The sequence below is a fragment of the Thermobia domestica genome, chromosome 3 (genome assembly GCF_964235325.1).
Source record: "Thermobia domestica chromosome 3, izTheDome1.hap1.1, whole genome shotgun sequence".
In the NCBI taxonomy this organism is placed as follows: Eukaryota; Metazoa; Arthropoda; class Insecta; order Zygentoma; family Lepismatidae; genus Thermobia; species Thermobia domestica.
Window position 1 is genome coordinate 132,136,854 of NC_137456.1, and position 27,163 is coordinate 132,164,016.

At 35.3% G+C, this 27,163-nt stretch overlaps 1 protein-coding gene across 4 annotated transcripts in view; it reads left to right on the forward strand.

Annotated features, from left to right (window-relative positions):
- Nucleotides 1–27,163, forward strand: part of Nadsyn (NAD synthetase) — an 81,715-nt gene that overhangs the window by 15,179 nt on the left and 39,373 nt on the right. For all 4 annotated transcript variants that reach the window (XR_014130665.1, XM_081751714.1, XM_081751717.1 and 1 more), the window contains exons 3-8: nt 5,460–5,630; nt 10,253–10,337; nt 13,513–13,658; nt 17,927–18,176; nt 22,416–22,651; nt 25,894–26,009. Coding sequence is in view for 3 of the 4 variants with exons in the window: in XM_081751714.1 (XP_081607840.1) it covers nt 5,460–5,630; nt 10,253–10,337; nt 13,513–13,658; nt 17,927–18,176; nt 22,416–22,651; nt 25,894–26,009 (1,004 nt within the window). In the remaining variant the exon portion in view is untranslated. The remainder of the gene's footprint in view (nt 1–5,459; nt 5,631–10,252; nt 10,338–13,512; nt 13,659–17,926; nt 18,177–22,415; nt 22,652–25,893; nt 26,010–27,163) is intronic.

Below are 27,163 nucleotides of genomic sequence, written 5' to 3' on the forward strand. Positions count from 1 at the left end.
CCAGTTGAACGATAGAGGTAGGCAGGGCCGGGATTGAACAAGCCCCCTCGGGCCTGGGCATGCAGAGCATGGTAGAACTGACTCGCTAGCAGTCTGCCTCAACCAGTAGGTTCACTGGTAGGCACTCAGGACTTCGGTCTGGCCGCGCAGTGGGCGTATCCCACTCCCTCAGAGAATGGGGGTTACATCGCTTCGGCGAGTCAGAATTAGGGGACAAATTCTGACAGTGCATTTCGTGCACGAGCAACAATAGTGTATATTGTGGAACTACGGGCGGGGTGCATTACATTCTTGCGGAACCCGTCCATTAAATAGACCGAACGGTCGCGGGCATGTTCTCCATGCATGCAATTAAGCGTGGCATAGTAGACCACTAGCTCACAATGTCTTCACGAATCATCGTATCGACGTCATACACATTCGTATTGGTGATGGACGTTACTGGCCTGCCACTTCTGTCGGTCCTCCTACCGCTTGTGAATGCGTTGCATCACACATATACTTGTTTCTATGATACAATACTCTCTCCATAAATCTCCACCAATTCTCGATGAATATCAGGTGGTTTCTGTCCCTTGGCCCATAAACAACGAATGACACCGCGCACCTCATCCTTGGAGGAATGTTAAGTCGATACCATCTTTAAATTGCTCTAAGTACCAGACGGATTGACATAGAAGGCTGTAATTGCCATCAGATTTCCTTCACTTGGTATCTGCAACACACACAACTAAAATAGCTACACAAAAAAAACTCTGAGAGTCTCCTTATTTGTTGATACACCTTTGCAAATGTAGTATTTTGAGAGCTCCGTATCATCTTCTACTCATTTTCTTGTCAATAAAATTGGAATGAATGCACAATTTAAGTACAGTTTTAAAGCACAGATAGAGCTTTATTTGTATTTACTATTGAAACTATACATAGCTGTCAGTAGACCTACCTTTGTACCGCAACGATATATCGATCTGATCTTGGTCACCACTACATCCTCATTTATAACTTGATATTCAGTTGATAATGTTGCCATTCATTTTAGGTATTTAATTACAACATACGTGCAGTGAGTTAATATTTGTACAGATCTTTTTGAATACTGTTAATATTGTTATGTATTGAAGAGTAGAGAGGCAGGTACTTTGCCTCCTTTACAAAAAGAACCTTTGCTCTTCAACATATAACGATATTAACAGTGTTCAAAAAGATCTCCTGTACAAATATCAACTCACTGTACAAATATTGTAATTAATACCCTAAAATGAATGGCAACAATATTAATAATAACTAACTGAGTATCAAGTTATATATAATGATGTGGTGGTAATTAAGATCACAGAACTGATAAAAAAAAAAAAAAAAAAAAAAAAACTCACGAATAAGATATTGGTCGCGGTACACGTTTATTCTTTGTAACTTATCGATAACCTTACCGAGATGGAACCATTCCTTCCAAAATTATTGACTAGATAACATGTAAAGGTACTTTTGCTATTGTATACACTCAGGGTTTGCCCAAGTGGGCCCAGCCCGAAAAAACCCACCGGGTTTTTTCGGGTTGGACCCACCTGAAAAAACCCACCTTAAAACCCACCTGGGTTTTTGAGCTTTTTGTTAATATATTATTGCTACAACTAAGTTGATCACATTGAAAGTGATTTTTATCAAATTTTGGACTTTCCTCGGGCGAATTAAATGCTTTCACGTTAACGTATACAACAGCATTCTACATAAGACCTTCATAAAGTTCTGAATGTACTGAATAAATGAAAAAACCTTACCTTAGCTTGAGATAATTATATAACAAATTAATGTATTGATTATGCTTATAGCCTATTTGAAAAACCGCAATTTTATATTTTAGAAAATACTTTCCGTAAATAGTGTGCTCGTCGACTCAGCTATACCGAGGGACGTTATCCCCCATAGGGGACACCGGGGCACATTGTCACAATTTTCACGTTCTATTTTCTTGTGATACTCGTCTAAGGCCGATATTTCTCTGTCCAATGTAACTCGCTCTGAACTGGACTTAAGTACTTTGTTTTATGATCAATACAGTTGTGACAATGTGCCCCATATGTGGGGTAAGTTGTCACAATATATGGGGCAAATTGTCACATGTTATTCTTGTGGCACTTTCCAGAAATTTGTAGATATTATTAATGCAACTATTACTAATGCAAAAAGACTGTAAATGTTACCAGCATTAAATACTTAAGGTCTGAAAGAGAATCAAAACATAATTAAATGACAGGGGAAACTATATTAGTTAAATAGGTAAAAAATAGGGGGACCTTGTGATTGTTGAATCAATATTGAACCACTCTTAAAACTGTCATATATGCCTTGGGCTCCATAGCTTATATTTTCTCAACCTAAAAGATTTATTATTACATCAAGCTTTGTAGGAAAACCAAAACGGCCATGAAAACAGAACTAACTCATAGCTAAGGAATCAGAACTACAAACTGAAAGGTCATAACAAAATGACGAAATTATCAAATCATAGCCTACTTCTCCAATAAGCCAACACAAAATTAACCAATTGCATTTAAGTTGTTTCTGAGTGTAGTTTATGAATTGCAAAGAATTCCTCTGATAGGACTACTGTATAGCTAGAAGAGGAGTAAATATTATTACGAAGTTTAGTTGTGTTCTATCAGTATGCACCGCAAACTAATTTGAAAAGGTTTATCCTTTTACTTCTACAAAGCACCATACCTGGAGGTCATCGTCAGAGTCACAGTTAATACACACGCAAAAGAAGTTCTGCTACCCTCAGTTTTCGTAGGCCGATTCCGTACATCGAATGCACTGAATCTACTTCTCGCTACATGTACTCGTACTGTATGGATCGCCATAAACTGAACACAATGTATCGTCGTCCTCTGAGGAAGAATCGTAATCTTCTTTGGACCTTCGTTGACATTGTTTATAGGTGCAAAACTATTTCCTTGGGGAGTTCTTATAGCAAGATCACAATGTCTTTTCAGAAATACCGGATACCAGTCTTGGCCAGCAATGGCCTTTTCATTCCACGACTATGGCAATTTCAATCCTAGCGCTTTTTGCATAGTTGTAAGCCAAATCGCGAACCTCTTTTGTAGTGAGTCCAAATTATATGTGCGAAACTTGTTTTGGTATGATATTAGTAATTCTTCCTAGTATTACGAAGAGTAACCTAATGTAAATGAGCATTGGTCGAACTGTAGTTCGCCAACTGTAACACGTGCACAGAATCTTACCAATGTTCTGTAGTGGACATAAAATTCTTTAGCAGCTTTAGGCCTACGTATTGATATGGGGTTGTTATTTCTTTTCATAGCTCTTGCTGCAACCAGCAGATCTTCCATTGGTGGTGCTTTCCCCTCTGTCTTTCTTTAGTATATTCTCACTGTCTGCGAAACAGAGTGGGGCACATTGTCACAGTGACAACATGCCCCGTCTTATTTGTGACAACTTGCCCCACGCGTCGCTATTACTCTTTTTACAAAATATCTATACCAAACGACAAGAGGCTAAGCGGTTAGCGTACGCGCCTTTGTCGTGGGAGACCCGGGTTCGATTCCCGGCGGGAGCTCATGTGGTTCGGATTCCACGTTAATCAGTAGGTCCACGTCTCATATAGCCTCGCTGCTGAAAGGGACGCTAAACTAAAATCAACTCAACTCAACTCAAACGACAAGATTAGGCGCATTCAAAGTAGCACACTATGAAGCTCTATTTGTAACCTACATAACACACACAAAAATATTTGCTTCTACCGCTTTCACGAACACACAAAACAGCAATTTCAGGACTCGGAAAAGTTACATTCCGGCACTGAAAACACACAAAGTTCAACTGACGTAGCATCGTTGTTACCGCGCATCTCCAAACGAGTATAGTTAGTAGTGACATCTAGTAAGTAAACAAGAAAGCAGCACCGGCGCGCTAATGTTTTCTTCGCTTTTTTCAGAATTGCTACTGTGACAATGTGTCCCGGTCTCCCCTACGTTTGACGAGTTTAAAGCCATATGTGCCGGTACTACCAGTAAATATGTAGTACATTAGTAAAACTATTAGTATTATTTCTTACCTTTGATGAATGCACAAGTATTCTTCAGTAAAATTTAGTTTTCCAACAATAACAGTTTAGTTCAGTTATTTGTTGGTATTCTTCAAATAAGCATTCTTTAGGATCAACACCAACAATAGCGTAAAAATTTTTGTCCAATTTAAGAAGCTTAATGCTCAGAGTTCCGAAAACTACGTAACACTTACTACTTCAAGTGCTGAATTCAAACTTCCGTACTAGTGGAAGTTTCGATGTACAGTAAAGAAAGCTGCATTTTCGAGGGGGAAAAAAAAGTCGCGAAAGAAATGCTCGGGAAATTCCCGCAATTGAACGCACAAAGCATCGGAACTGAATACTTCAACAATAAAACTATTTATTTTACGCTGGAAGATATTTAATTTCATTTAAGACAGTTTGAAACATTTACTTTATAAAATATGAATTATATCTTTGTTAATCGTCTAAATTAATTTTCTGGAAAGAAACGTCTTGCAACAAATGCTCGGGAATTTCACCTAATTGAACGCACAAAATATCGAAAGTGACTTTCAAATAAAACCATTTATTTTACGCTGTTAAATTAATATATTTGGTGTTCATATTTGGCAAACGTCACTGAGGCTTCTGGGATGATTCGATCTACATTTGTTCGTTCGTCTGCCTGTACCACACATACTACAGGCAGACACGTTACTTCGATGTTTTAAGTTTAAATTTCCAGGGTACAAGCACGAGACACACTCAATTTCCAGTATAGATTTTGGCGGTATACCAGCGTACAATTTTAAAATGGTGGCTTTAAAAAAAATAGCAGGTATCCACGCTACAAAGTGCAATTTTCGGTCTTTTAAGTTGAATTTTTTTAGAATATAAGCACGATACACTCTTAGATTTATATATTTTGGCGGCGATCTAACGTAAAATTTCAAAAAGGCGGCCAATTTTTCAAAACAGCAGTGAATAGAAAATTGTTGCAAGTTGTAACAATGGTAATCTTGAAATATAAATCAAATTTTAACACTTTTACCCCAAAGACATTGAAATATTTCGAAAAAACCCAATTAAACCCGAAAAAACCCGATTAAACCCGAAAATACCCGAAAAAACCCACATGGGCCCAGGTGGGTTGGGCTTTTTCAAAAAAACCCGGGTTTTTTCAAACCCTGGTATACACACGCACACTATACATATATATATATATATATATATATATATATATATATATATATATATAGAGAGAGAGAGAGAGAGAGAGAGAGAGAGAGAGACGTATATAGATAGATAAATAAATAAATAGATAGATAGATATGAAAGAAAGTATGTGTTCCAGCACTTCTATATACGAGTAAGATAACTTCGATAAAGATTTTCTTATTAACATTCATTCATTTATTATTTTCAGTGGTTACAGTTGTGAGGACCACTTCTATGAGAGTGATACATTTCTACATTCGTGGGAAGTGCTTGCGAAATTATTGGTGAATCCTCTGTGCCAAGATATGATAATAGACGTGGGTATGCCTGTTATGCATAAGAATGTAGCATATAACTGCCGAGTAATATTTTTGAACAGGTAAGGTTTTGTTCATAAGATATATAGCAAGAGATACATTATTATTCTGTTATATTTGTTTTTAAGATTAATGTAACAGCAAATCACAAAGAGATTTTAAGTTTGCTTTATTATCAGCGTTATTGTTACAGAAAACTAATCCAGTCGAACATTGGTTTAGTGACAGAGTTCAGATTCTCCAGGTCGGACTGTGGTTGTAGTTTTGTTGAAACTTTGACTGAGAGCTTCCTTTTAGCTGGAAGGCTAACCTACATCCTTTCTGTTACTTTGAACCTAATCCCCGTAAGGAGTGCATGACGTCTGGATTCTAATTTATCTGTAGATTCTATATATGAGTCATTCCATATGAAATCACCAAATTTGAAACTGAAATGTTTCAAATTTTCTTCAAATTTTGTACTGTGTTGTGGTACTCAAACATAACACACCTGTAAAATTTTACAATCCTACCTCAAAGGGGACTGCTGTAGGAGCCATTCGAAATTTGGGGGTCTTGTGCAAAAAACACCTAAGTCTGCCTTCGACTTAAAGTACTGAAACCGCTAGGTCTCTAGAGATATTGAAGCTATTTGAAAATAGTTTTCACTAAAACACTCTTAGAATTTGTTGCATTTAAAACACTGTAGTAATGAACTTCCCAAGTGGGGTTAAGCATATGAATTTCACCATCAATGAGAGAGAGAGAGAGAGAGAGAGAGAAAGAAAAAGAAAAAATAATGTCAAAATTTGGCAATTATTTCTGAAAAAGGCTCACCTAGCATCAACCTCAAATTTTCAAAATAAGTAGATCTGGTGTTCCTCTTTAACAACAACAACAACAACAATAAAGTGTTTTTGGTATTATCATTGTATTGCGAGCGGTGATAATAATTAGAAATAACTTAAGTGAAATGCGAATAGACACCGCAAGAAACAAACCATATTACTAGGAAGTGCTTTCGAAGAACATTGTCTTCATCTTCAGCGTAGGCACATTTCGAAAAGGATTTAAGCCTTTTGGTATGTTCAAGAATAACAAATTATGACAAAATGTAAGTTGAGAGTGGATTTAGGCACCTTTTGCACAAACCCCCCAAATTTTCAATGACTGTTTCCATTTTTCATGTTGAAAATGTTCATAATTGTCAAGAATTGTGCCAGAAATCTGAAACTTCAAGTACCATTGCTGAAAGGACTCAGATTCTGTCATTAGTGGACGACTATGAAAACTGTTATCTTTGCAGTCAAGAGTAAAAAATAAATGTAACTAAAACCGTGCGAGAGGGTGTGGGATAGTTTCATATGACAGCCGCTAGACAGGGGCGTCAGTGGGACAGAAGGGCAACCACTCTGGATTTCAGATTTTGCGGGCAGTAAGGCAGTTTTCGAAATCTTTTAATAAACAAAGTCCAACAAAACAAGCTTGATTTTCTTACACCGAATAAATACGGAGAACATACAGATGATTAAAACTGGAAAGTTGCTTAGACCCAATTCCCAGATTTTTATGCAGGCCCGAAACTGGAAAGTAGAGCTACCTTTGGAATCCGTGGACCAAAAAATATACAAGAGAGCAATATAGGCCTGTAGCTCCTTACGCCCAATGGAAATGGATTATAACTGATCAAAGTCCGTATTTATTCGGTGTAAGAACTTCAAATTGTTTGTTGGATCATTGAGCTTGACTTGTTAATCATTCCCACGCTGCAGCGTACACAATATAATGTTAATATGTTTAATTTATGAGCAAGGAGGGGGAAATTAGCCCTTCTCCTCCATTGCATCAACGCCCTTGTCTAGCGATAATCCCATGAAACTAGTCCTTACTCTTTCACGTAGTTTTTGTTTAATTTATTTCGTACCCTTGGCTACAAAGATACTGCATTTGCTGAGCAAAAGTGGACCTTTCTGAAAATGGACTTGGATTTCTAGTGCTCTGAACGTCCCATATCTAAAACTATTTTATAAAAACTAAGTTGGAGCCAAATTTATCCTGCAACCCAAGTTCGTTCGAAATGCATAACATTAGTTTGTTTAGTTTGATTGATTACAGTCTTGCATCAGTAGCAAGGCTATATGAGACAGGGTATTTTGTTTAAAGTGGGATCCGAACCACTAATTTTGAAATTTTACGTCGGATCGCTGTCAAAATCTATATGGCAAATTCCAACGTCTCGTGCCCAGGACCGAAAATTGCGTCCTGTAGCGTGGTACATACATACAGACAGACGAACAAATTGAGATTAAATTGTCCCAGACACTGACGTTTGGCACTGATGTTACAATAAGTATCACGGTTTAATGGTTGGTTACGCGAGGGAGTTCCATACCTTGCGCTTCCTCGCCTGGTCCCTTCATACAAGCTATGACAAGCTATAACGTTTTTAAGAAACTTTAGAACAGGTGGGGAACAGGGACGAAATAAAATGTTCGTAATATAATGAAAAAGATATTGTTGATACATAATTAACTCTTGCCTGAAGTTTCCAGTTGCTTCTCAACCACATCGCTGACGTTAGTATCATCAGAAACAATTTTCTGATCAAAACTTTTACCATTTGTTTGGGTTTCCAGTTTTTTAACAGCATTGCATTTTTCATAATGACTCTTCATTCTTTGAACTAAATCAATCATTTCTTTCTTACACGTTTTGCACGTATGGTCGTTTTCTTATCTAGTGCAGTTTTGTTATTTTAATAAATTTGCTCCAAATGATGTCCTTTTTTCTTCCCGTAAAATTCATGTTAAACGATTCCAAGTTGTACGAAGACTGAGAACCGAGTTGTATTGTATTAACGAATGCCTGCGATGTTTTAGCTTCAGAGCCGCAATTTAGCAAATAACCTTTTGTTTGTTTTCTGAATACAACACAAACATTTGTTTACAAGTTAATTATATTATTTATTTTTTACTATCAGCTCTACAAGTAGTCCAACCTTCGACTACGACACTTTCTCGCAAGTTAACTGAGAAGCATTTAAACAATACAATATACGTTAAAAATAAGGGGGAAAAAGAGACAAAATAAATTGTAGATTACCACATTAACTTGCTGTAGCTACGAGAAATCAAAACATTCACATGGGAAGAAAATAGTCTTCTGAATGGGGAGCACTTTTGACAAGTTTCTTTCTTTGGTAGATTTTTTTTTTTTTTTTTTTTTACAAAAATAAACTAAAAATAAACATATGTTTAAAAAAAGTTTTAATCATTTGTTTTAAACAAAACAACCCTGGGCACAATGTTAATGATTTTCCCAAGTTCGTGAAGGTAACGAACTACAGTGGACTAGGACATGCCAATTGGTTTGACAATCGTCGTGTACTGGCGGATGGATTTTCCTCAATGGCGTGTTGTATGATCTCAGAATCTATTACTCTGGGGCTGCCGGACTTTGGCTGATCTTCGACATTTTTACAAGCTGCACGAAGTGTCTGGAACAAACGAGTTGCTGTGCTGTGGTTCATTGCACCTTTCCCTTTCGTATGAGAAATGTTTTGGGTTCTGCCGCATCGTTACGCCCGAGTTCTAACTCATATAATAACAATTTACGTATCAATCGTTGAGCACTCCTCGTTACTGCCACTAAAAACTAACTGGAGATACCGACGAAGTGGCGTCCTGCGTGTTTAATAGTACGCTTCCCTTTGCCCCAGTTTGACGTATGTACGATCGATCACGGCGTATGCACCTGCTGTTTGGGTTGTGGAAATGTTGCGAAACTACGACTGATCTTTGTATATATCTATAAAATCCAATTAGGAATCTCAGGCGTATCATGATAATTAGGAATGTTAGTCTCTGGATTGTTTTGGAATAAATGTCATTTTCTAAAATTAAAGTTCAAGACTGGTCATAAGAATGAAATTTCTTCTCAGTAGAATGTCCAGCTCTGTTGCTCATCTCCCACAGTGTGCTCCCTTTTCGAGCTTCTTTGTGGCTGTATGTTAGCACGGGACGGGAGACTCGGCATCGATTTCTGGTGGGAGTTCATGTGATTCGATCCCACGTTAAGCTGTAGATCCATGTTTCATATAGGCTCGGTGATGAACGAGGAGTTAAATAAATCAACCAACTAGTTCTCTACCTATACCCTTTGTGAAAAATCATGCATAATTCTGTAGCCCTCCACGCTGGTCTAGTGACTAGCGCGCACGCCTTTGGTGCACGGTATTCGAGTTCGATTACCAGCGGGAGGGTATTGAAATTTGAACACATTAGGGTAGTTTTGATCCACTTTAAACTGTGGATCCACATCTCATATAGCCTTGACGCTGAAAAGGACATTAAACTCCAATCCAATCAAAGAAATATGAGAATCAGCTGTAGTATCCACTTTTCGTTGTTATTGCCTTAGTGTTATAACTGTTAACTATATTGTTTATTTATATTTTTTGTGTTGTGTTTATTAATTGGTTCAAATTGAATGAAAGACGGCTTGTTCTTACGTAGACTACTTGCAATCGACGTATCATACGGAATACTATTTATTTTAGGTTTGCAAGCTTTTGAAAAAAAGAAAGTAAGATTGTATGTTCATAAAGGTATGCATGTAGGAGTCGAACATCTTTTAGTTAAACGTTAACTAAATTATATTTGAATCTATTAAGTAAAGTAGTTGAACATTCATATTGAATTTACAGGAAAATTCTTCTCATACGACCCAAAATGATGATGTGTGACGATGGAAATTATAGAGAGACGAGGTGGTTTACAGCATGGAGGAAGGTAAGCAAGATGGATTGATTTAAATCAGTCTGATTTGAATCACGATTTAAATCAAGATTTAAATCACTTAATTTTTTAAAAAATACAAATCGTTGATTAAAGTCAAGTTCCGAAATTAAAGTGAAAATAAGTAAAAATCCATTTCTGTTTTTTTATTTCGATTGTGAAAGTTAATAATCATAATACAATGCAAGTTAATAATCAAATGCAAGTACAGCACGGTATGAAAACGAGTGTCATGCAGAGGGTAATTAGGGAAAATCCCGTTTCGAACGGGTAAAGTGAGAATCTTGTCTTTTTTTCTTCGTAACATAAGATTTTTAAATCGCTAACTATTCCAACGGGGAAACCACCATGGACATTTAAAACGAAAATTCTTTTATATGCGCGTGTTTGTTTGTTCCCAGATAGTAGGGCCCTATTTAGAGGGGTCCGATCCTCTCTACGAAACTTAATTTTTATTTTAGATTTTATAACTTAAGGTAAAATTTATGTATATTATATGTATTTCGTGCCGCAAGCTAGTTCCGATTTTTTAAAAATATGCCGCTGCCAAATATCAGTAACTTTTGTGAAAAATAAGTGTCATGTTCGTAAACGTAGCTGAACTTTTCCCTTAATGCTTAAGAAACATTGTTTGGGATTGAAATAGGTTAACGATTGGGGATTAATTCAAAATTCCACTCCAATACTTTCACAAAATAGTATAATTAACGTTTAATACTAATTCCTAATGTTTTTTCTTCAATTCGCGACTTGTATTATACGAGGAGAAAGATTTGTTTTAAATAAAAAAATTCAACAAAAAAAAATATATATTTTTTTTAAATCATGATTTTTTTTCCACCCTGAAGGTAAATACAGTGGGACGTATGCTCTAGGGCAGGGTTTCTTAACCTGGGGGTCGCGACCCCTAGGGGTGTCGTGAGAGGATGTCATGGGGGTCGCGAAGATAAGCAGAAGAGATAATTAGAATCTAATACAAGAAAATATTTTTAAATAACATTTTGAATTTTGTTCTGATAGGCATATTTTTATTTTCATGTTCAACAGGGGCAGAGTTGTTTTAAAATCAGTTTAAATGAAAGAGGTACGACATGAAACTAATGAGAAGTGCATATTGAAATACCAGAAAAATACAAATGCAACAAACCCCGTATATTGAAATACAATTAAAATTGAAAGCTAATGAGATACCTGGTGTGATTTCACTAGTGTGGCAAATTCCGGTTCAATATTCGTGATGCACATTATCAAGTCATTTTCAACTGATTAACGATTTGTTGTCTTTGTTTTAATGCTTACCATGAAAAACAAAATCGCAAAGATACGATGTAGCAAATGGAATTATTACTTCTAAAGCAGCAGATACCATTCGCTTTTAGGGAAGTTACTGTATTCACTATATGCAGGAAATGGATTCTACTATTTTAGATATATAAATAGATGTATATCGTGAGATCTCTGCAATAGGTATATTAAAAATCTCATACGAACTTATTACAATCCAGAAATTATAAGGGGGTAGCTGGCAAGAGGATGTGATAAAATGAGGGGGGTGATTGGAATTAGGTTGAGAACCACTGCTCTAGGGGATGCAAAAGTTCCAAACTTCATATCCGGTATGATCAAATTTCCGGTTAAGACATAGTGCACTTGCTTAGACTTTTGTTTTAGTATTCAGTAAATAAACAGCAACACAGTAAATAAATATTTAAATATATAATTCTGTTAAAAGACAGATATGTCTGGACAGTAGTAATTGCGTAGGTTGGTTTTCGAAGTATTCCCGTATGTAAAGAGAGAAATCATTAAACTATACGAAATTTCCAAAGTCTAGGAAAAGAAAGCGAAATAAAGAACACAATATTCAGTCTGTTTGAATTACGTGGATAAAGTATTTGAAGCGTAGGGCTACTGCATTCCGTTAAGATTTTCCTTTTACACTGCATTTGCACGTATTTTTATTTACTATCATTTTATTGTTTTATACCTAGGTCATTCCTAAAAAATAATATTGAATATACGAATAAATACATATGCCGTGTTTTGAAGTCCAAATTATTTTCCGTTATTCATAGTCGAAATGACGAGATTCCTGAATCCATGTGTAAGAGATTCCTGAAGAAAAGTTCAATTATACCTCTGTAAATAAAAATGTTAATAATGATGTATGTCCCGTTTGCTGAGAAAACTGCTGAACTGCTTGGAATGAATTTTTAAACATAGTCAGCACTGTCTTCGAATAAGTTTTTCTTCAGTGTCATTTGGATGAAAATGGGTATTTTAAGGCGGAGAGTTCAAAATGTATGCCGAAAGTAGAGTATCTCATGAGCTCTTCAAGTTAGGAAAATGAAACTCGACACATAAAGTTCTCATTAAAAATGAGTAAGCATGTGTCATAATTTTTCTAAGGGGTTAGGTGGGGGAGCTGGGGCAAATGTTATAATTTCAAAATGAAATTTAAGTTTTATGCCCCACGGTTATGCCGGGTAGGCTAAAAGAGACGGTGATGATGAGAAATGAATGAAATGGTGGAATGAAGAAAGTGGGAGGAAACGGGAAAACCCCGAGGAAACCCACGCACACGATGTTTTTCCACCACAAAGTTCACTTCGCGCGAGCTGGAATCGAGGCAGGGACTCCACGCACCAGAGGGGAACGCTTTACCACCGAGGCCCCGTGTTATAATTTTACTTTGAAATACATATCGTAAAGGGAAGGGGGGGGGGGAGGAGTATCAACGAATATCTTTCAAATACTTCCGATGAAATTATTCCTCCGGTGCAAAGAACGGGGTTTCAGCTAGTGGATTTATAAATGAAAATCCATGTGACCGTATTTTTTTTTTTTTTTTTTTTTTTTTTTTCATTAAGCACAGATTTTCGCTGACGACAGGTTCGTTACATACAGGTTTCATTATATTATGATTTTACAATAAACATGAAAAATTTAGTATTTTGTGACAGTTGGGATTTGTTTTAAGCGAAAGTATTAAAATCATCTTCAGATAGTTTCAAATCGACCTTGAAATGTCATCAATTAAACAAATGTCTTCGAAAGAATTAAGGTATATATATATTTGTGTAATTCTGTTCGCTTTTTCCGTATCTCTTCATATACCAAAACCATCATATACTTTTTAATTAATGTACATTATTTTGCTTACGATTAGGTACGCCAAATAGAAGATTTTTATCTTCCAAGAATGATATCTGCTATCACAGGACAAAGCGTTGTGCCATTCGGTGATGCCGTTTTGTCGACTAAGGATACATGTATAGGTTTCGAAATATGTGAAGAATTGTGGAATGTTCAAAGGTAGGGTAAATGTTTATCAGTATTCAAATCAAGGTTATTATTTACTTAACGACTAATGAAAGAAATAAATAATGCATGATTAAAACTACTAAGTTAAACTCAGAAATGTGTGTGGATTAGTAGGTGTTCTCATTGAAAATTTCGATATTAATAAATATTTCGATGCATTTCTGAATTCAGGTTAATACAGTGAAACCTCTCAATAACGAACACAGATGACACATGGTCATTTGTCAGTATATGAGAGGTGTTCGGTACAGAGAAGTTACATAAATTTAAATTACTCATAGCTCTTGTGGTAACGTTATGCAGCATACAGTAAATATATTGGTAATAGTTGCAAATATAATCGAAATACTATACTCAATGTTCGAATAATTGGGGGAATGAGGGGAAAATTCCCCCCTCTGTGAAGAAACAAAAGTAGCTATAGTGGTTGAATTTGTGTGGGCATGTCTGCAAAATATAATGCTTGTGTAATAATTTTCTTCGAACAAAAATCATGTCTATATTGTAATATCCCATGTGAAGTTGTTTACAAACAAATCCACGCATCAAGTGTTTATAAACATTACCACGTGCTTCATCAAGAGGAACTTCCACCAGGGGGACCTGCTATCACCTGCAGACGACGTTTAGTCCCTCCCACGGAGCAGAAGACGAAATCATGTTTTTTATTGAAAAAAACAAAAATCCCGTTTTTTGGTTTTAACTTTTTTTTGTTTAAACCAGTTTTTTTTGTCTGTTTGTTTTTGTTTAAATAATTAGCTCTATGTATTTATATCACATATGACAAAAATAAGTTTGTTTCGCCTTGGTGTTAGTATGCAACAACCGGGTTATGCTGGAAGGGGTCAAGTAAGCTTAAAGCGGAATCCAAACTGCTTCTCGGCTTACATTCGAGAGAAATTGTCCTCCATTTGAACTCGAAACCGGGACTAATTGATCACAAATGTGATACGTCTGCCTACTCACTCATGAAGGACTCCTGATAAAAATACGTTGTACTGATCTTTATATGCTTGTTAATATAATTGCCACGAGTCATTTCAGAAGGACAGAAAGATAAACAGTTGCAGAAGTGAAGCCATTATACAGAATTACATATGGACAATTTCAAAATACTGCAGAGTAGAGAAATAATTTAGTCCAAGTTGGTTCACTATGACTTCTTTTAGTCCAAGTTGAAGAAATACGACAACTTAATTTGCATATCAATAAGAAAAGTGAATAAAGATACGAATTATTTGAGTCCACTTTGGCTCTGACCCATTTATACATATAAATAGATACCAAAGATACTTCTGATTTCAATAAATGCCTCTCGTGGGGTTTGTATGACCCCCCCCCCCCCCAACAAAAGTACGGCATTTCGATGTATTTTATCAATAGTAAACATTATTAAAACGAAACAATATTTAGAATTTTTGAATTGCAAACTTACACTTTTACGAACATTTTCCGTTCGTTGGTTTTAACCAGCCAACCCTGAGTAGTTACAGTGCTATACAAATTCTTGGCCGTTATGTAAAGATACATCAGGGGTAAAAGGAGATTGTCCTTGTTCGTAAAAGGAAGGGTTCTCTCATATAATTTTGCCGGTACAAAAAAAGTTTGTCCGTATTTTGGAGGTGCCCATTAAGAGAGCTTTCACTGTACTATTTATTTAGTTGCAATTGTGCGAATGTTATTGTTTCATTATTAACATTCTATTTCGATTTAGTGAGGTATCGATATAAATATAAGAATGACTACTTGTAACATTGGATTTTTATTAATCCAAGTGAATGACCATATAAAAGTATTATTTAGTAGCAATTTATTAATAGCATGATAAGTCTATTTATTAAACTCCAAAGTATAAATTGATTGAGGTTTTAATTCAAATCTATTCTCGATCAATACTAAGTGAACAAAGTAGTAGCTTAACGTTATACCTTTGGAATCATGCGTTCGATTATTTAAATTATATTCTTATTTTATTGTTTTCCATTAGAACAACGGAACTCTGTTAAAACGAGTAAAAGGAGGGTTAAAAGGACCTCGTGTTTTTGAACTACTTTTTTCGGGGAAAAGTGTAGAGCTCAATGAGCCCTATTCAATAATACAATGTTGCATCTCTGGAACCGATCCTTCATTGTCAATTTAGACGTGAAAAGTAAAAGATTTCTCGCCCTTTATGTCTAGGTAGAGTGCACAACCGTAGAAAAATGAGACACATAATGAGCAATTGACATGACTTGGTAAGTTTGAAGTAAAGTGAGTGGAAAGAACGAAAGAATAAACCATTGATAATAGAGTTGACTTTAAAAAAAATAAAATAAATAAATAAAACTAAAAAAAACCTTTTGATATGAAGAAAATGATTGATTAAATGAAATTTCGAAGTCTACAAAATCAAAAAACTTGCTGATTGTAAGTTAAAAGTGAATATCTAGGACAGTAAGTTAAATTCTTTAACAGTGAGGAAGCAAGACTGTCTTTCTATGACTTCGAGAAATCAAATGTGTCATCTTTAGCAGTTGATGAAAGCTTAATTGCCCATGCTACTAAAGCAGCTCGGACAGCTTTAACGTGTTACGCTGTCTTTACATTACTTAATTAGCTAATCTACCGTATTGAGGGGAGAATTCCTACTACACTATGCCGTCCGAACTCGATTAAGTCAGTGTTGCCAGTTGCCATGGTCATTTTATTTGTAGGGAAGTTTTCATGTTCGTTTGCTAATTTGGTCTTCAGGCAGTTGGTTCCACAGGGTGTCTATCGGTCACGAAATCAGAAAACAGTCACGAAAGTCAAAGTCACGAAATTTAGCTTTTGGGTCACGATTTTTTTAACTGTGCAAATGTAAGTACAGATGGGGAAATTTTGTTCTATAAAACATCAGAATTGAACACCAAAAATGTCTATGGTTGGCTTTAGACGCTACCAAATCGCAAGCAAAGTACGTTTGTATCGCATGGATGAAAATTCGGCCTAATTGGCACCCAAATTCGCTCTTGAAAATGTTAGAAAAGTTTATGATTTGGTAAAGAAAAGGTCACGAAAAAGTCACGAAATTTCATTGTGGAATTTTAGTAGACACCCTGTTCCGGAGATCAGTTGAATAGTCATTGAATAGACCTCATCGACTTCACTTCAGTCCGGTACCTTTATCCCTGAAAAAATTTTAAAATGTGGGGCCAAGAGGTAATCCCTTTTAAACGAAAGATGCATGTATCGTCGGAAGATGACAGCACGTTCCTAATTTTGGTGCGCATTCGTGGCAGAGTAGTTTGACGCGCGTCTTCTGTGCACTTGTTTCGGGTTTGATTTACGCTGGGCATTTGTCTCGGGTACAAACTCGAGTTGAGGTTCGTCTTCCACAGAATCCCTCCCAGCTCTGAACTAGTACGCCATTCAAAAATATGGGAACGAGAAATGCAATTGAGGAGTTTGATGCAATAAGGGCATGCAGTTGGAGAAAAACTTTTTTTTTTTTTTCTTTTAATATGCAGCATTATTATTCCGATATTGAATTGAAATGTTACCAGGAGGCTGAACAAGCAAGGCAAAAACCACAAATGCGTTTGATGCAAAAAGGGCGTAAACTCGCTTACGCCTTTATTACATCAAACTCCTCAATTGTTCCCATAAACCTTCTTCAGCATTCAAGTGTTTCCGTTTGAGTTTTCCACAAGTGGGCACAGATCTTGATTTTCGCTATTTGTTCCAGTGTTGAAACGGTGATGAGATATCACAATACTAATCTGTATTTACCCATGTTAGTCGCCACGCTGGCGATTTGCGAGGTGAGAATTTGTGCACGGTTCACCACTATGAAAAGCTTCCGTGCCAAAACTAATTTCACAGAAAAAAAAGTCCATCTCTTTTCCTAGTTGCACCACTGTGTACGTATTTTAGTTTGTAAATTTGCTGTAGAATGTACACATCTAAGGTTAATTTTCATTAACATTTTATATGTAGAACCGGAAATTTCGAAACGTCAGAATTCTAAATCATATTGGATTCGGGGAAATCATTATTACATATCTACAAATGTGTCAAATTTTCATTTTTCATTTTTTTTTTTTTTTTTTTTTTTTTTTATTATGAAAACAAATTATGTTAATTTTCTGCTTCTGCTTGTATGCACATCTGTGGTGTAACTGTATGTAAATTTGTAGTATTGTTCACCAATAACTGTAATGTTTACTTGTAGTTATTAGACCTATTTAAAAATGCAAAGAAATATTATTAATAAGTTGTATGTAAATATTTATTTATAGCACACATATAGCCATGAGTTTAGATGGCGTCGAATTGATTGTAAATAGCTCAGGATCATACATGGAACTTCGCAAAGCGTATATTTCCTTTGATTTAGTTGAATCAGCTTGTGCTAAGGCTGGTGGTTGTTACATGTTTAGTAATCTTCGAGGCTGTGACGGACAAAGAGTGTACTTTAATGGATGCTCATGTATAGCGTTAAATGGAGAAGTGGTCAATCGTGGTAAACAATATGCTTTGGAAGAAGTGGTGAGTAAAACAGCTTTTCGTTTCATTTCCCTTTTATTGATGAAGGATTTATTATTAATCTTTTGCTTCTTTACATCCGCTTTTCTTGTTTTTGTCTAGTTTCTTCCTACCTAGAGTTACCAGATGTCCCGGCGTGTCTGGGTTCGAAATACAATCTACGGGTTAACAAACCAAAAATACAGGTTTAAATATTGTATTGTACAGTCCGCAGCAAAAGACCTGCAACATGAGCATGTAAGTTGATTGTGAAACGACGAAGTCTTTTGCTCCAAAATAAGTGTGCAAGGGAGGACGCCCAGGTTTTTCCTGGCGTGATTCGTGCTACTTAGACATTATGTTGATTCCCTGGGCTGTTAGGCGTAGTTTCACAATAAACTTACATGCTCATGTTGCAGGTTTTTTTTTTTTTTTTTTTTTTTTTTGCAGACTGTACCACGTGCTTGTGTTTATAAACACCCAACACAATTGTGTTTACTAAACATTCTACACTTGCTCCAAGTTATAAACAACAAACACGTACACTTTACGATGGAGTACCACAAGTCACAAATGACGGAAACATCAACGACACCCATAATCACATAACGACGAGGGAACAGCAGCATCATCACCTCCTGGAGCACCTATATAACGCGGAGAGGATTCCATGGACAATCGCCAGTCTGCGATTGGTCATCCCTCCTTTAGCTTGCCTGGAGGTCTAGGAGAAACTCCCAACCCAAAGCCTCTAGTTTGCTTCGGAACTCTAGGATTTTCCTTTTCTCCCGCTTAGCTCGTTTCGAAACTCTGTCGGGATTCTTAACCTCAGTCACTTAACTTGCTTCGGAGTTCCGTGATTTTCAAACCCCTCTTTCTGCTTGCTTCAGAGCATTGGGGATTCCTAATCCATTCCACCTAGCTTACTACAGAGCTCTGTGGAGATCCTACCCTTGGCCGCTCAGGCCTTGGGTCACCCTTTTCTACCTTGTATTTAGAGAAATTACATTATTGTACTGTTCTTGTAGAATACTTGTATAGTGGATTTTTATAATAAACCGGTAGTGAGAAAAGATTCCGGACTTATAATTTTACTCTAACAAGCTCTACCTACTCCTTCACAGGAAGAATTTTACAATATTAAATTATCTGTAATGTATTATATGCCATTAATGGGTAATACATTATTCTTAGTTGTTAGTTTCTACAAGTATTATGTTTTGTAGTTTATACTTTAAGAAAACACTCAGTTTGAATTCTCTTCATTGTTGCACCTGTATTGCTTTCATTTAACGATTTGGCTGGGGGTGGAGACGAAACTTAAAATCAGCTTCGATGGAAATGAACTGTACGATAAGTTCTCTATTTTGAAGTGCATAATATCACCACTTAATAGGAAGGGTAATAATAATTGTTGTAAATTGTGGGGTGCGTTTCTCGAGAAAGTAAAGACACCAGATCTGTTGAAAGTAATGCAATGTATTCTCGCTAACTAGTCATGTATTGTACTAGTCGGTATTGTACTTTCATGTCATGTACTTGTACTGTCAGTAGTCCCATATTGTCATATTGATAGTCCTATATAGCAGGAAAGTAATAACCCTTGATGCACCATACAGATAGTAATTGAAGCGAGCGTCAGCGAAGCTACTGGTGTATTCGATTTGCATTTGTATGTCTGTCCATCTCTTTCACGATAACTCTCGTGAAACTTATCCGATTTTGGTGAAACTTAGTATGTGCCTTCTTTTCACTTACATAAATAACCTTATTGTTTGAAGTTCCAATTCACCAAGTATAAATGGATAAAAGGAAGTAACATGCACCCCATGTTGCAAACTTACACATGAATATGAAGACAATTTTCCAATATAAATCACTTAAAAATTATTCGATTGTGACAAAACGTAGTATTTATTTTCTTTATATCATTGTGGGGGCCGCGGTGGCTCAGTGGTAGAGCGTTCACCTCTGGTGCTTGGGGTCCCGGGTTCGATCCCAGCCTCCGCCAAGTGAACTTTGTGGTGGACAAACACCGTGTGCGTGGGTTTTCTCGGGGTTCTCCCGTTTCCTCCCACTTTCTTCATTGCACCATTTCATTCATTACTCATCATCGCCGTCTCCTTTAGCCTAACCGGCATAACCGTGGGACATAAAACACAAAGATTTCATATATCATTGTGAATATCCCTACAGCTTGGGATTAAAGTCTGCCAAGAATGAAAGGGTGAATTCTTCTCTTTCTCCCTCAATTTTAAGAATGTATTCTACGATAATTTGGCGTATGCAAGGCATTAAAACTGGTAAAGAATAAAGTAATGGATTTATCCGCGAACCCCCCGCCCCCCCGCTCTCCGATTTCTTTTAGAGTTCAATGGTAAATTTACTTTAAAAAAAAAATCGGTTTCGATATAATTTAATGTACATTGCACATTTTCTTTAAACCTTTTCCGTAACCTCAATGCTTGAAATTAAAATCATTTAAGAATGAGCATTCAATTAGGCCGACTTATGTGGAATGGATCCCCCTTCCCATGTTAAAAAAAATCACGATGATTCCTATTAGTATTTTTGTTTGATTTTGGTGTAATATGTCGTACATTTTCTTTAAGACTTCACAATCATTTACTTTGCATGGAGCTGAAAAAATCAGTAAAGAATAGTCGTGTATCCCCTTTCCCGATTTTTTTTGAGAGTTCCCGATAACTTATATACAACTCATTCGGTTTTGGTACAATATTATGTACATTTTCTTTGACTTTTCAATAATCCTCTGTGGTTGGAATGAGCTATAAAAATAGCTAATATCGTATGAATTACTCCCTCCTCTAGCGTTTATTTCTGTGGTGCGAGAGGTTTCTGGTTCGATCTGTGGCCAACAAGTTTATAGTGTCCGTGGGTTTCCTCGGACGTACTCCCGTTTCCTCCCATATTCTAATTCCACCAATTCTTCTATCATCATTCACTTTTTTTAGTTTTAGTCTGCTTTAACCTTGGGACGGTGAGCCGAAAGATCTCATTTTCTCTTATTCAATTCCAAGATTTCTCATAAAAATATTAGATTTTCTTGGTATGTGACGTATACTTACTGAAGATTCATAATTATTCCCACGATCTGGATTTAAAACTAATCAGAAAGAGAGAGTGAACCTCTCCCCCTCCTCCCAAAGTTTAAAAAAAAAAGAAAAAATAGAAGAATATTCTTTAATAACTTGCGCAAATATTATTCGATTGTAATAGTGTGTGTTGCATGTCTTTATTAAAGTTTTCACAGAATTTCCACTTTTGCAATTGAAGTCAATCAAATGCTAGAACTCATTAACGACTCTCCCGGAAAGTTTAGATAAAGATTCTATGGTAAATTACGTAAAAAATTGAATTTTGTCGAATATATTCTATTTTTTCTGGAAATTTCTAGTCATCTCAATTGCTTACAGTTGAAATGAACCAATAATGAGGGAGCACATTCTCCCTAATTTTAAATAACATATTTTCCTGAATATTTATTAAACACACTTAGATTTTTATAGAACATTTTCCGTGTCTTGTCGGAGATTGAGACTTTCTCATGTAGTTTAGGGTTGAAATTAATGAAAGGAAGAATTACTCGCTTCACTAATGCAAAGAATCACTATTATTATTATTATTATTATTATTATTATTATTATTATTATTATTATTAAGTGAGAGATGAAAGGCTGTACTGAATATGTGACCGTTCTAATACACTAAAACTCAGATTCTGTGACATTTAACGTTATATGTGTTTGCTGAACTAACTGAAAACATTCTTAGGTCGTGATCCTCTTTTTGTTTTTTTTTTTTTTTTTTCTAGAATTTACAGGATTACTGTAAAGTTACTTTGAACGGGATAAATATATATGTATGTATAAAAGAGCAAATTTATGTAGTTGTAATTTCAGTTTCACTTAATAAGTGAAGAATTTATTTAGTTAATCTGTTATTAACTTTGCATTCTAGTTCAGTACGAACTGTTCATTTTGAATTTGCTCGTTTGTACAGTGTATGCTGAAAATCTCGTATTTCTTAGATTTCGAAAAATAAATTAGATCATTTCTACTGACGATATTTTTCAGTTCTTATCACTATTCTAGTCAGAATTTCTCGTATTATTTTTATATATTTATTTTAATTTGTGTGCAACCTTAGATACTGTATTGTACATAAGTTTTAAAGATATTAAATTTTCTTAATAGATTCAAGCTAATCAAGTCATTCGTTTTAATTTTATTCTCAAAATAGGAAGTAGTCACAGCTACCATAGATTTGGAAGACATCAGATCGTATCGAAACCTAATGCGTTCTAGAAACGTCATGGCTAGTTCTAGTCCATCTTACCCTCGCATACAAGTGGATTTTTCATTATCATCTGATAATGATATTGCCTACCCGACTCACGAACCAATGGACGTGGTGTATCACAGTCCTGAAGAAGAAATAGCTCTTGGTCCTGCTTGCTGGTTGTGGGACTACCTAAGGTAAATAAAACTTCAAATGGGGAAATTGTAATATATATTTTATATATTACTAGCAGCGTTCACCCCGCTTCGCTGCGGTCACCCCGGAACGCAATAAACTTTGTTACTTAGATAATTTTTACTTTTTCGCTTTCAAGTGATATGATAAAAACCATAGAAGATTACAGTAAATGTTAACATTATATCGCCTGTCATTTATGTTAACCCGCCCCGCTTCGCTGCGGTCACCCCGGAACGCAATAAACTTTGTTACTTAGATAATTTTTACTTTTTCGCTTTCAAGTGATATGATAAAAACCATAGTAGATTGCAGTAAATGTTAACATTATATCGCCTGTCATTTATGTTAACCCGCCGAGTGACACGGTCATGCGGGTTGCATATAAATACGTTTATTTTTACCTATGATGAACTAACAAAGGATTTGTACGTTATGGACACTTGAATGGTCAATTATCTCAAGACACTGGTAATTAAAAATTAAAGTGATATGATAAAAACCATCTAGGGTCCAAATCCTAATAACCCCCCAAAAATGAAAGAAATTGGTTCAGCCGTATTAGCGTGATGAGGGAACAAAGGATTTGTGCGTTCTCTTTTATATATAAGATAAAACCAACTAAATTGTGCTATAACTGTACTAGACTCATTGTCGCCTTTAATGGTATCTCACGATAATTCCCAAGTAACTGTTGTCACTTTTAAGGATTTTCTCGTGCACTTTTTGCATGTGTCCAGTTGGGAACATCAAAGAACTTAAAACTCTTGCTAGTAAATTTATTGTCCTCGAAAACTTTTTTTTTTTTTTTTTTTCCTCTTTGCTACTTTAAGCACATCACACTAGACGTTTTGTAATGGCAAATTTAATATAGAACTAAATCGGTATATATAATCATTGGAAAGCACTTGTAAGGTTCCATTACAACATTAACTTATAAAATTATATATTTTTTAACTTACCACTCACAGGGTTCCCACTTTCTGGAATATCAGGGAATGTCAGGGAAATGAAAACGTGTCAGGGAAATCATACACTTTGCGTAAAATGTCATGGAAAGTCAGGAAACATAAATGTACAAGACAATTCATGAAATGTAAATTACGTTTCTTCAAAACTGTCACAGCAGAGTGTGAACCATTTTAAAGGATATTCCAGAGTTTTGAGCCATTTGTTTGCTTCCTGTACTCAGAACTTTTATCTCTCTCAAGGAATCTAATGAGTCATTGTGTCAACAAAGCATTATGAAACTTGCTGATAGTGCAGTGAAGCTTCTTGCTTTGAATTTAAGTGCAAATGAAAATTACTAAAAATAAGAAAGGTGGGCATTGGTTTTAAGGCAGAAAAACTATTGAAAGAACTGAAAGCATCAGATAATGATAAACTAGCTTTCAGGCTTGATTGTCGAAACTTTTTGCTGGGCACAATCAAGAAGATTGTGGATAGGAGCCCTCTGAAGTATTAACTAGTACGTACTCTGTCAGCTTTGGACCCCAGGCTACAAAAGAACAATCCAGAACTTGCTCAGACTAGGATGAAACGCATGATACAAACTCTGCATGAGCATAATAAAATACCGTATTTCTTCGAATATAAGGCGCACCTTTTTGTCAGCTTTTAGACGTCCAAAATTCAGGTGCGCCTTAGATTCGATGGCGTCTTGGATTCGATGTATATACTACAATATACATATTTATTCATTGCACGTAGGTTACAACATAGAATCTACTGGTAGTTACAACTAATTTTCTTAAAATTAGTTGTATTACAACAATGACAGACTCACAAAGATGGTAATCGCTCGCGAACAAATAACACTTCGTTTTACTGATAAGAAAATGCATATCGAAATAGGAATGTATTTGTACATTATTTCTGCGCCTTAGATTCGATACTTTTTTTTTTTTAATGAGTTTAAATGGGGTGAAATTTCAGGTGCGCCTTAGATTCGATGGTGCCTTATATTCGAAGAAATAGAGTATCTTATTCCTTGTACCTGAGAAAGCAAAGTGTCAATTTATGTCTTTCTGTACTGAAATCCAGGGGTTTCTTGCAGTTGACTTCAGAGAATACGAAGAGAAGATGGACAGTATCAGGTTAGATGACATCTTTGCAAAGGTAATGTCCAAGAAACGAGAATATTCTGATTTGTGATATGTTCTGAAAATGTTTAATTTTATCCCACGGCAATGCTTCAGTGGAGGGCGGGTTCTCAATCAATAAGACACTTATTGTAGAAAACTAAATCGAAGATTCTCTAGGAGCACAGAGGCGGGTGCATGATGCAATTATGTATTATGGAAGTTGGAATCTGTTTCTATTGATGGAAAAATGCTTCTCTCAGTTCGTTCAGCTCGGATACACTATTATGAATACCTTAAACAGGAACGAATCCAAGTGCAGAGGGAAGTAAAATCAAAGGTGAAAGAAGAAAGCTAAGTTCTGAATATTAAGAAATTGAAAGTAGGAAGAAACAAAGGGAATTATGTTACAAACAAGAACAAGACACTTTCGTAGTACAAATTCAAGAACTGAAAGCAAAATCAAATTCTGTTTAAAAATGTAAACGTGAGGATTAACATGTCACAGATTTGTTAATATTAAGACTGATAGTATTAGGCTCAGGGAGAGTTGGTAATACATTCTTGACTGCTTTTTATTATTTTTTCAAGCCAAAAAAATGTCTAATTTGCAATGTCAAGGTATGTGTTATTGTATCACACATATATTACTATATATGTACATGTTAAATTTTGTGTAAATAACAATTAACTCATATTGAATTATAACAAATATGTAAATAGTAATTAAAGGTGTGTGTTGGACGGCTATGGGGATGGAGGAGGCCGTTAAAAAAGGGTATGATAAAACTTACCCCATATCTTCCCATTTATATTTAAGAGTTTATGTTAGGGAAAACAAGAATTTGTCAGAGAAATCGATCTTCACTTTTTTTTTTTTTTTTTTTTTTTTTTTTTGTGGGAACCCTACACTCAAGTATTTATAATTCTTGTTGAGCAGTTACCAATACTATTAAAACTTCACCAAATTTTTATTATTATTATTATACAAACAAATTAAATTGATAAATCAACGGTCATTTCCAAGCTATTAGAACTCGTAATAAAAAAAAAAAAATAAATTTTAACATGTTTCAATTATTTTGGTAGTTTAAAAGGATTTAATGTGCATTGAAATTTCAGTGATTCAAATAGTAAAATTTGCCACTTTCAATATGTTTTAGGCGATCTGGACAAGGAGGATATTTTCTTCCTCTTAGTGGAGGAGTAGATTCTTCTAGTGTAGCATGTATAGTGTTCTCCATGTGCAGATTAGTTGTGGATTCTGTTCAGAAAGGAGGTAAGACACTAACTTCATAACTTCGTATACATATTTTTATTTATTTATTTATTCATGTAGTTTAATGAGATTTAAAACGTGTTTTCTAATTTAATTTTAAGTTCTGATAGTGTTAAAGTTTACAAATTTAAAACAAAATAAAAGGTACGGGCCACTGGACTAAATTTTCTCGTTCCGATTCCTTAAATTAAAACGCAATAGCTGCAGTTATTAGAGAAACATTTTATTTATGAAACACAAAGAACTGTAAGGCGTTTCGGGAAAATTTCGCCCGAAAAAACTCATCCACAAAAGCAAACTAACTATCCACTCTCATTCCTGTAGTGGAGAGCATCGACTACAGGAATGAGAGGGTGTTTGGTTGTTTTGAGATTCGGACTGGGTGGCGTAATGTTTAACGCATCAGCACAGTATGACGGAGATCCCGGCTTCGAGTCTCGGTATAGTGAATCACATTTTCACTTTTTGTATGTTAATGAAGAAGGGTTTATGTTCAGTCTTCCGAAATCATCGAGAAAATAATCAATACAAATTGTTATTAATAATAATAAATGTACTATTGTTGTTTAAATCCCTTCTTTGATGAAATACTGTGTGTGACAATGGTTGCCTATATTATTAAAGGTATAGAAATCTTTAATAATTATGCTATCAATATGTTTGCCATGTCTCTGTATAAAGTATAATAATTTTTTCTTGGTAGTATAAAGAACGAATATATTAAACGTACTCGTAAATTGAACATATATAATTGCAATTAGTGCAAAATGTTTGTAAAGAGTCCACCTTTCTAGAGTAGTGAAAATTAAAATATGAAAGCAAACCAAATATGTAAGCGATATAATTTATTTATTTTAAAAAAATAAATAAATAAATTTATTTTTTAACTTCCGTGCGGCGAAACTTTAAGAACGAAATGGAATACAAATGGAAATAGAATGATAAGGAAGCCCTGTATGACAGCTAAATTATAAAAACAATGTTTTTAAAGATGTAATATTATACAGTGAGAAGCAAGTCCTGTATTACATAGCTAAATTATAACAAATTTCGTGTAATATGACATTTTGCACTACACGCAGTGATATAGTAGTTGCTAATAAGGAAATAATATTGCAACAGTTTGCTAAATGTATATTTCTAAATACAATTTG